At 44.0% G+C, this 11,280-nt stretch overlaps 1 protein-coding gene across 1 annotated transcript; it reads left to right on the top strand.

Annotated features, from left to right (window-relative positions):
- The first annotated feature begins 1,065 nt into the window (after positions 1-1,065).
- RHOH (ras homolog family member H) lies at positions 1,066-1,641 on the top strand. The gene has a single exon (XM_040065209.1). The coding sequence runs from the start codon at positions 1,066-1,068 to the stop codon at positions 1,639-1,641; it is 576 nt and encodes a 191-aa protein (XP_039921143.1).
- The last annotated feature ends 9,639 nt before the right edge of the window (positions 1,642-11,280 follow it).

The following is an 11,280-nucleotide window of genomic DNA, read 5'->3' on the forward strand; positions in this document are numbered from 1 at the left end:
ACAAATGCTTTCAAAATAGGAAAATTTGACTGAATGCTGGCAGGAGCTCAAAAGCAATTACATACTCTGAAGAGTACTCTTAGTTCAGTTTTACAAAAGAGTAAATGCCAGGACAGTTATATCCACTTCAAATGAAATTTTGACTGGGGCAAGCATCGGTAGTAGGGCTTTCTTTGGGTTGTGCTTCTTGATTGTTGAAAGCAATTTGTAAAAAAAAAAAAAAATTAACCACCTTTTTGGGTATTTTTTCTGTGAATCCTTCATTGCTTTCGAAAATTGTTCAGGTTCATGTGACTTGAGGTTCACACCTGAAATCTTTGCTTCCTCATTGTCACAAGTGGTTCGGTGTTACTGTTCCATGTAGGATTGTTTAAATAGTCAAATCGGTTAGCAAAGAGCCTTTTTTCTCCTGACTACCTCTAGAGTGCGTTGGGTATATTTTCAGGAGAATCTGAACTGATCATTTAAAGATTCAGAATTCTGACAGAAAGTCAGAAGGGTTCAGAAAGTCAGAGGCAGGAAATGTCTCACAGCATATTAGTAGCAGTTATACCAAAGTTAAATTAATTTTATTAGTCTTTAGACAACTGGAGGGAAAAAATAGCTCGCGTCAGTGGAAAATGGCAATAGTGATAAGACTGTCAGTCCCTGTGGAGCAGTAAGAAGATTATTAACGCCAGTGGCTGTTACACACACAGCTGGCTGGGAGGAAATGGAGAAGTTCATCATCCTCAGTAAGGGATACTTGCCATGCCTGTCCAAAGATGTGTCCAGGCGTCTTTATCTTGATGAAGAATGGTTTGTTCTCTGTGGCTTATAAATGTTACATTTTATTTTTACTCTTCCAGAGACGTCATTTGACTCACTGAAGATTTAAAACCAACAGAGTCATGTGGGAGAAAATGAATTTTTAGTCTCAAATGACGGAATCAATTCAATAAGAAGTAAAGAGATTTGGATGGCTTCTCACTAAATGGAAGTTATATAGAAGGCCTCTAAGACCACTGCATCTCTCCATCCCACGCCTACTGCACAGAGACCAAGTTGGCCTTGGATGTCAATAAAATGCTGGACTCAGTCAAGTGTGTTCTGGTGGGAGACTCTGCAGTTGGGAAAACATCTCTCTTGGTACGTTTCACCTCTGAGACTTTTCCAGATGACTACAGACCCACCGTATATGAAAATACCGGAGTGGATGTCTTCATGGATGGTATACAGATTAGCTTAGGTCTTTGGGACACATCTGGCAGTGATGCCTTTAAAGGCATTCGTCCCCTCTCCTACCAACAGGCAGATGTGGTATTAATGTGCTACTCGGTAGCAAACCACAACTCCTTTCTGAACCTGAGGAACAAATGGATCAGCGAGATCCGCAGCCATTTGCCCCGCATTCCCGTTTTGGTGGTGGCCACTCAGACTGACCAGCGTGACATGGGTCCCTACAGCTCCTCCTGTATCAGCCCGATAGATGGAAAGCGGCTCGCCCAGGATGTGCGAGCCAAAGGCTATTTGGAGTGCTCTGCCCTCAGCAACAGGGGGGTGCAGCAGGTGTTTGAGTACGCCGTGCGGACAGCGGTCAATCAAGCCAAAAGGCAGAACAGGCGGAAGCTCTTCTCCATTAATGAGTGCAAGATCTTTTGAGGACTGTCAGCAGTAGTTTTGCTCACATTTGTTCTTCCTGTTTTCTTACAAAGATACTGCAGCAGAGAGAATGGGAGGTGAATCAAAGAAGGGCTCCAGGCAGGACCACACTGCAGGTGCCTCTTGTGAGACAGATGTGCTCTTTATCTGATCCTCTCCCCCCCAAAACACAGGGGTGCTATCTTGAAAAATGAAAGGTGCATACCCTTATTCACAAGCCTGTGTTTGGACTTTACTGGCCTGAACTGAAGCAAGCCTAGCCTGCAGATCTGCAGATAACAACAGTACTGATTTTGTTTCTGTCAATGCTTCACAGTTGTTGGTTTGCCTGCATCTGCATTTATTTAATGACAAACTTCTGCCTGGATCAGCCCCCACCTCTGTCCTTGTGGATATATTTTTTACTTAAGCACGTAGTATATAAAACCTGACCAATATGTATTTTATTTAGAGGACTCTTGAATATATTGTTGTAAAATCCCCAAATTTTAATATTTTGGAGGTTCTCCCTTTAGCTAACCACAGGAATGAATTGTCCTGTCCATGTAATAAATGGCCTGCAGGCAAGCCTAGCACTTCTTAGACGTGCCTGAGTCATTGCATAACAGTCCAGCATAGGAGTCATCAAAACTTAGTGACATTTGACAGCTGTCCTGCAGTTTTGTGAGATTGGTTACCTTAATATTGTTCCTCAGCAACATGGTCAAATGTGGGAAATGAATCTGATTCTTCTTAGACTTCACTGGGTTACAACCTCAGCAGAGCTTGCAGACAGGGTTAGTTTTAGACATATGGTTGGGCTGACAGGGATAGGTCTGTGCTACCATCACCTCTGTTGTCCCTGCTGTAATTCTGGAGGCAAAAGATTTCAGTCTCCAGAGATGGAAGATATTTTTTCATGAGCACTTAAATTCTCATGTATATTTAGTACACTTTTTTCCAAAGCAGTGGTTTTAGTGAAACCAGTCGCCTACATTAGTACATAGCAAGGTTGAATGGGTGTCTTTAGAATGACAGAATGCCTTTTTACTTGAGTTTGCACACTAAGTATAACTGCCTAGGTTGTATCCAAGTAAGACTGAAACAGGCTTTACATCCTGGGGAGCCTGTCAAGTCTAGGAGCCAAATCCTGATGTACGTACTGGGGCCAAGTTACCCTCCTGCATAGAAGGCAGGCTAAAGAAATGGAAACTTCAGGTGTGCAAGAGAACTCTGCTAGATGGTGAAGTGGGTTCAAGACACAATTCTGTACTTTCCTTGTGAATTGTGGTGGTCCACTCCTCCTCATATTGTCTGTCCCCTCTGTCCTGCACCCTCTCTTAGCTCTTGCAGATCTGTCTCATCCCAAGAGAATTTCTTAGTGCAGCAAGATTTTCTTTGTCCCTTTCCCTGTCCTTCAGCTAACTCAGAACTAACCTTTGAAGGGCTTGTATAGCATGGTGTCATAAAAGATGGCACATAGCACAGTAGGATTAGCTCACCTATGATGTAGGAGAGCATTTATACTGTGGGCACCTTGATTACCAGTAGGGCAGGGAACACCTGGTGTTGTGATTGCCCCACCAGCTTCTAGACTGTTGAATATTTACTGCTTGTCAACCTGATTGTAAGGGAGGCTTCTGATCATTAAAATATCCTGGTCTCATCTGAGGTTTTTATATCAGCCTTAAATCTTTACAAACTTCTGCACCTGAGCACATAAGACAGGGACTTCTGTCACCACCCATCTTCCCTGAACTCTTTCCTACTTCTCTTTCCTCTCAAGTGTTGATTTGTTCCTGAAACACTAAAACTGGCCTATTTGTAAAAGAATCGGAATGGCATTGTACTTGTGGAGAGTTACACAAGTGGCCAGGTATTTGCGGTCCTCGGTTAAAAATCTTTTGGCTTTTGGGAGAAATATGCTTCTACATGTCAACTCTTGCAACGCCTCTCCACTGGAAGTCTTAGGTTTTGTAACTCTAATTTAAAAGTAGCCATTGTTACTGTTTGAACATTAAAGATTGCATGAAAAAATGTCATTTTATGGCTTTTCAAGTGTGTTACAATTGGAGACATTTCTGTTTTGTTCCCTACTCCACTAATGGATTTAATACCTGGTTTTAACTATTTTTAAGATGTATTTTTTCCAGAATGCTCTATTCAATTGTCTTTTTTTCCCCCTCAGTGGGTTAAAGTTTGTTTACAACAGTTTATGGTGGTGTTTTTATGTGCCAAAGAGCAGTAATCACTAGCGGGTGAGAATGCTGTGTTGTGGTATCTGCCACAGTTCCACGTTCAGGCACCAAAAGGCTCCACAGAGTTGTTGTCAGAGACGAAGCCAGATAAAGATGCGCTCCAGAATCACACTGTAACTGAAAATCTCATCTCACCTCCTCTGTATTAGCTTCACAAAACTTGTTATGATGTGTTACAAAATTAAAAAATCGATGTCTGTTGCAATTCAGTGAAGCCAAGTGGATAGGCTTCTCTGAGATGCCTGACATGACGATACAGGATACACATGAAATTTAGGGATGGCTTGATATACTCTTGATTGTGCATTCTAGAGTCAGTGCAAGGTGTGAGGCTGCTGAAAGCCAGCTGATTTTTAAAATCAAACTGGAAAGAGTGTAAAGTAATGGGGATTCTGGTTTCGTGCTCTGTGAAAAAAACAGTTCAAATTTTCACAGCCTGGTTATTTTCAGACTCTCAAAGCTAAAAGGCACTTTTCACTGGGAACAAACTGTGAAGCACATATATTTTAGTTCCTGTAATTATGGAGTTTTCCCTGAGCTATAGAACTGATGTGCTCAAAAAGTGTGGCAACCCCAAAACAGAGGCTGAAATCTAGACACACCCGAACTCAGATGAAGATTTGGCCAAGTGGTGTATTGGGGTTCGTGGTTTGCACAACTGCAGCCCTGTTGTCTGTGGTGGGAACAACAAAGGATTGCTGAGGTCTCCTGTAAACACTTCCAGGGTGGGTTTTTTTGTGTTTACTTGGGTAACAGGGTCTCTGGATACTGACTGGAGGTTAAAATCCAGCTCTGGCATTTAAAATACATTAAAATGACACATGGGATATTTCAACTTCTTTTGCTCTGAAAAACAGCAAAATAGAAAATACATGCAGCCCTGCCTATGTTGGGTCAAGCTTTTAGCTGAGGGAAGAGACCTTGCCCAAATATTCTCCTTCTATTTTCTCAAACAGATCCCTTTCATTTTATTATTCTGTTGCTAATCTTATTTTTGCTTGCTATAAAAATAGGTTAAAAGTTTGTTGTTTTTTTTTTTTTTTAAAGGATTATTTAAAATACAGATTTCCCAGGCTTTTAAACTTACTTGATGTGCAGCATACAGTATAAATATTTTCTACAAGTAAATAGTAAAAATATGTTTCAAATCATCACTCTTGCCCCCTGATTTTTCATACGGAAAATTATTCAAGCTTGCTAGATATAATTGACACTGTTTTGCCTGATATTTGCAATGAACATTTTGCAAATTTTTGTGCAATTTTTTGTGGGTACTCTGCGTTTACTAAACCCTGTGAATGCAAACTAGCTGATGCTCGTGTTAATAAAGAAAATGTGTTTAAGGGACTCTATATATGGCACAGTAATGAAAGAAGTCACCAGAGGGGTCAGACATGAGGGAAAAAGAAGTGGCAGCACTCTTGATCTCAGCCTTTCCTATATTACTATGGCATTTGAGTGAATACAGCCATTAGAATAATTTCTAATAAATGGTGCAATCCATGTCTTTTTAGCACTTTCTCCTAGTGCTTTGGTTGCACATAGCTCAGGTTAATATAAAAGGAATAAAAAGCTTCATTTTAGAACATCAGAACGCTTGTCTGCTCTTGCCTTTGTGAGCAAGTTAACTACCTTAACTTAATTAAAAGTCAGTTCAGCTTCTTAAACAAGCCAGATATGACCACAACTGGGTTAGCCAAACTCCCTTGCTCTGAAATGACAGTAATGAATCTTTGTCTCTGGATGTGAGGATAATGAAATAAAGTCTCTGGATGTGAGGAAACATATTTTATGTCTCAGAGATTTCCTTCGCAATGGTAGGAACAAAACAGCCTGACTAGTTATCAGTGTGCACCTGTCATAGCTGACCTGTGGGCCCTTCACCTTGGGCTCTGAGCAGCCAGTTATTGAAAAGAAGAATTGAGGGAAAAAACCAATTTTTGTGTGTATCTAGGTGTTTATATTATATAGCTGCTTAACTACAACTGTGGTGGCCCTTCCACTGGCCCAGACCTCTCTGCATCATGATGTGACGCTGCAGCCGCTGTGTGTCAGTGGGGTCCGTGTCACTGGTGAGGCAGAGGAACATCACCACAAATCTGCCCGGTGTTTTCAGCAGGACAGAAGAGATGCTCCTTGGGAGCATCATAGGCAAGTGCCCTACTCTGCAAACAGAGCTGGCCCTGCTTCAGTCAGACTTCTGTCACTTGCAGCTGGCCTTGCAGTAACACATTTGTTTTGTGTGCCATTTCTGAAATCGGTGTCAGTGTCCAAGCCATTGCCGAGGCCTGCTTTCTGCAGTCACTGTTGTATTGGTAGCTGGGCTCCAGCTGCTGCATTTTGGAGCGGGGAGGAGGGGGGATGTCTCAAAGCACTGAGCTAAACCCCGTGGCACTTCACTTCCTGAGCATGGGGAGCTGGCCTCCAGCCTTGCATGAGCTGTGAGTTATTAGCAAACAAAATAATAGCTATTACTGCCTTTCTGGTTAGGAAGTGAATGAGTGACATGCCTGCTCAGGTCTTTCACAACCTTACACCAGGCAATTAGCTCTCGCCGCGGGTATGATTCATGCCGGGGCGGAGCAGAAGGGCATGGGCCTCCGTGTGGTGGTGGTTGTTTCTGTCTCTGGAAAAAGAGGAAGGAAACGATGATCGGTGTCTTCGCCTGGTGTGAGGTGCTCACTCGCCCGCGCCCGCAGTGTTTCTGAGAAGTCTGCAGCGGGCACCGGCTCCCACAGGCACCCCCGCAGCTCCGGACTGTGCCGCAGAGGGTGCGGGCTGATCCGGGACAGCCCTCATCCCCACACCTGGGTGTCTCCCTTCGCTCCCTTGCCTGTCTTCCCAAAATGCTCCATTGCTGTTCAGGTACCACAAAAGGGTGAGACTTTCAAAAGAGATGGCTTTGTTTGAAAAGCAAGACCCCTTGCAAATGTCAGCTGCCCAGGATGAGGCTGTGTCTGCTAGCTGTCTGCTAGCCACGGTCACGGCAGTGGTGGCCAAAGGTGCTCAGCCAGCCTCAGAGCATAAGGGGAGAGACCCAACGCTGATACTTCTCAACTTGGCAGATGAATTAAGTAGAAGCAGCTGGAGGGAGACATCTTATATGCCAAACCACTTGTAATGCATAAGCGCTGCTGAATTTTCTTTCTTAGAAAACTCAGGTTTTTAATATATAAAGTGCTAAGTGTCTTTCTGGCTATTGTCTTATCACTTCCATTTATCTGTCACTGTGACACCAGATCTGGTTTAAAGGCCAGCGATGCAGTGTTCAACACAGCATGCATCTGAGGAAGTGTTAAATGTCACAGGATTCCACAAGAGACCAAGAGACTAATTTAGAACTTCTTACGAATCTTGGGCATTAAGATGTATACAGATATTTTTAATGCTTCTCTTGGATGTGGAATAGCGCTGGTATCTGATCCATCATAGAATTATTGATCAGCTAAACCAGAGCTGCAGCCTTGGCTCATATTAGGACACTGGCTTAAACAATGAACTTTGCTGTTCAGTCCCTCCCGCATTGTGCAGAGCTTGACCAAAGCTCAATTGAGTAATGTGGAGAGCTTTTGAGTTTAACCAGGCTCTGAGCCAGGCGTGTGTAAGCCTGCACAATTAACTTTTAGACACACAACTCCAAAGTGACTGGTGGTGTGACCGACCAGTTTAGGATCAGCTTGACCCGGATGAGTTCACTTTGCCTGAGCCTACTCCCCGTGGCTGGCTGGTGGATGGCAGGAGAACCAACTGCAAGTATGAAATGCTGCTACACAGACACACTGGGTGTCCCTGGTCCCACCACTTCTGCAGCTGGGTGACACTTGGCCCCCCACATGGGATGGACACATAGCAGTGACCTTTTTTAAAGTACTTTCAGTTGGTCATGAAAGATCCTGGTGCTGGTGGGTTCTTTTGCATTTGTCAGGCCTGTCAGATGTTCCTTCTGACAGGTTTGACCTGCAGAGTTTGCTCTGAATGGGTCTGTAACACACATAATGGGACTAGGGCTTTCCAGAATTTCAATTCACTGAAGCCACAGGGATTAAGTAAGCATAAAGGACAGAAAGAGAAGGGACAAGATATAACAAAAAAATTAATTGCTTTACTACTTTAACAGTTTGCAATTAACATAATGCCCTTTTATATTTTACAGAATCAGTATGGAATGAGCTGACATCTCATTCATCAGTTATAGGTTTAGAAATCAAATTCTTCCTGAGAGAGTTGTGCTGAATTCTGGGAACGTAAAATAGAGAGAATGTCCATCCCTCCATGGTTATTCCTATCCCTCTTTCTGGAGCATGCTTTTATATTCCCTGTAGTGACTGGACTCTGGGCTGGATTGATCTCAATGTGTGCAACAGGAGCATTCTTTGGAGGAAGGAACAACCCTTTGTGATGGTAAAGATTCTTTTCTGCAGAGGGAGCAGTCAAGGGTACTCATTTAGAGTCTCGGGCTCACAATGCAGTACAAGACACAATTTAAGGAGATTAACTCAAGGAGAGGAGCACCTGACTGCTCCACGTGTTTCACAGCTTTCCACCTGGCTGCCAAGAAAACCAATGCAGTGCCCTTGATTTGGAGCATTCTCCATTTTTTTGTCTCTCTATTGTTCAGGGATATATCTTTGTTATTTTTCCCTAAATATCTAGAGATATTTTAAGAAAATGAGGCATCCTTACTGGAGATATTTCCCTCTTTCATAGCTGACACGTGGTTCTGGCTCCCACTACAGATATGTCACAATTTAACTTTTAGTTTACAGATGAAAGAAATCCCATGAGCCTTGCCTGGCAAAAAATTGCAACTTCCCAACAACACCCCATGAAGGACAGCTAGTTTTGGTGCAGTTGATCTTTGCAATAGGTAATAGCCAATGCTGGTGGAGTTAATTCTTTGTGAAACTGCACAGAGAAGAGACTGGAGGAATATCACTGCATTGCTTATTAAATACATGAGTGATATGGGTTTGAGCTGAGAGCACAAATAGCATATGTATAGCATTTGCTATACAAATAGCAAATATACAAATGGGTTTAGGAAAGCTCCAAGCCAGAAGGGGTTGGTTAACTGGGTTAAAAAACTAAGTCCTAATTGGGATCTGGGACAAATCACTCAAGGATGATATTGAACAATCCAGAATTAACAGGGCATTCACCAAGCATAGAATCTTAGATGTGTGCAGGGTAGTGCTCTGGGATGGTGCCTATGACAAAAGAATCAAAACATAGGAAAACTGAAAGCTAAGGCAGGGTGGCATGAAAAAACCTTGCCTTTAACTTCACAAAATCAGTCTGCTGAGCTGCACGTACCACGACAAACAGGAGAAGCTATGGGAGTACCAGGCATGATGAGCGAAATATATAAGCAGCAGTGAACCACATCATGTAATTTGAGTCTGCAAGCACTGAGAGAAGACACTTGGCATGGGAAGAGGAGAAGACAAAAGCCTGGGAGCTCAGAGGTGCTCGTCACAAGAGCAGTGAACAAAGCTGCAGCAGGAGATGGCCCAAGTCAGCGAGCATGTGAATGGAAATTACATTCATTTCTGTACAGTGCAGAGATACGTAAACAACTGTAGTGCTAAAGTAACGCCTGAGAAAATCCCTGGGCTGTGGAAAAAAAGTTATAACAGGGCCTCTGAGGACTTGCAGGTGCCTAAGAAAATAGGGAAATAAAAGTCTTTGAATGGACCAGGGGGTTCCAGAGCTGTTAGTGCTCTGTGAAAGTGATGCTGTGATTTTCTGGTGGGAAATATGGACAGTGAGATTCTGAAGCATGAGCCTGTGCAGGTGTTACCCTGGCAGGCACAGGTTACAGAGAAATGAGCCACGCTTTCTCTGAAGCCCAAAGGGAAGGAGGTGATGAACCAGCCATTTTGCTGGAAAGGCCTCCCAGATGCAGCAGCCTGAGAAAGCCAAGCTACAAACAAAACAAAACAGGAGATGTGTCAATACCCAGGGTGGCTGCAATGGGTCCACTAAGGCCCTGTAGACATCCAAGGAGCTGTGGCAGGACTATGTCTGACAGCAAGACTAACACCACTCCTTGGCTTGGCTGGGCTTGGCTGGGCTGGGCTGGGCTTGGCTTGGCTGGGCTTGGCTGGGCTTGGCTTGGCTGAGCTTGGCTTGGCTTGGCTGGGCTTGGCTTGGCTTGGCTGGGCTTGGCTGGGCTGGGCTGGGCTTGGCTTGGTTGGGCTGGGCTTGGCTTGGCTGGGCTTGGCTGGGCTTGGCTTGGCTGAGGATGAGGAGTGTAGAATGCAGGCCTTCGAAGGATGTCTGTAGCCCACGTGGGCAGAGGTGCCTGAGCTAAAGCCACTGGTCCCTGAAGCAGGAATTTTGTGCCTCTATTGATATGGCACTAAGAGATGTCTTCACCTCAGTAACAGGTCCCACTTTGACCTGTTTCTGACAGGATGCAATGGGCTTTAGGACTGGGCTCCAGACACTGAGTGTGACTAGAGCACCAAAATTTTCAAGAGAAGCTTGCCAGGATAATACAGCAATCACAATAAGAGGTACAGAAAAAAAGGAATTGAAGTATAATGACAAGTTCACGGTGTGCTTCCAGTATGTGCAGAGCTTTACCTGACAGCAAGCAGCTGTGGGATACTTTGCAACCCTGCAAGCATCTTATAATTTGGTGCTCCCATTGTGCTGTGAGTGAAGAAGCCACAGCTGGATCAGGAGGTGACCATAGTGGATTGAAGTCGGCTCATCCTCGACCTCACAGATGTTGTGCAGAACAGAAGGAAAACAGGAGACAGAATTAGAGACCAGCAGGGTCAGACTCAAGTCTGCAAAAATATGTTTTCTGTCACTAATTCTTATTCACTGGCCATGTAACTGAAGGGATCTGGTAACAGCTTCAAAACATCAGCTTGGTAGATAGGATTGCCACGTATGGAGGGTAGTGCAGGGACTCCATTTTTCTCTGTGGATTGAGGATCAGGGCACAAGGCTGGTGCCAGATGTCTTTGTATTCAACTAAGAGGCAGGAGATGTGTAAAGTAGAGTTGTCACGTGCCTCAGCACACCAGCTGGAGGTGTAAAGCATCCATTGTGCTGGACAATGCAGTCATATTTTCTGCTTCTCCATGAGGAGCAGAGCTTGGCGTAGGGAGCCAGCCTGTAGTACCATGCTAAATGCTTGGAGAGCAGGAGTCCTTTGAATTCCTCTGCATTCAGCTACTGGAGGTTGTCTGGGACAAGATTGAACCACATTCTGCTGGTATGGTGACCACATTCTTGTGCTTGAAGCCATTAGCAACAAGATGTTGAAAGAGCAATATGCCTTTCTTCTTGCTCCCTGTCTGGCCAGTTTAGCACAGCAGATTCCTATCTTATTTCAGTCCAGAGGCCTCCATTGTTATCTTCCAACTTTTGCAGTACAACCATTGCA

The sequence above is a fragment of the Hirundo rustica genome, chromosome 5 (genome assembly GCF_015227805.2).
Source record: "Hirundo rustica isolate bHirRus1 chromosome 5, bHirRus1.pri.v3, whole genome shotgun sequence".
Lineage (NCBI taxonomy): Eukaryota > Metazoa > Chordata > Aves > Passeriformes > Hirundinidae > Hirundo > Hirundo rustica.

What these genes read in the sequence shown, in the direction of transcription:
- RHOH (XM_040065209.1), top strand. Translation starts at nt 1,066, where the DNA reads ATGCTGGACTCAGTCAAGTGTGTTCTGGTGGGAGACTCTGCAGTTGGG.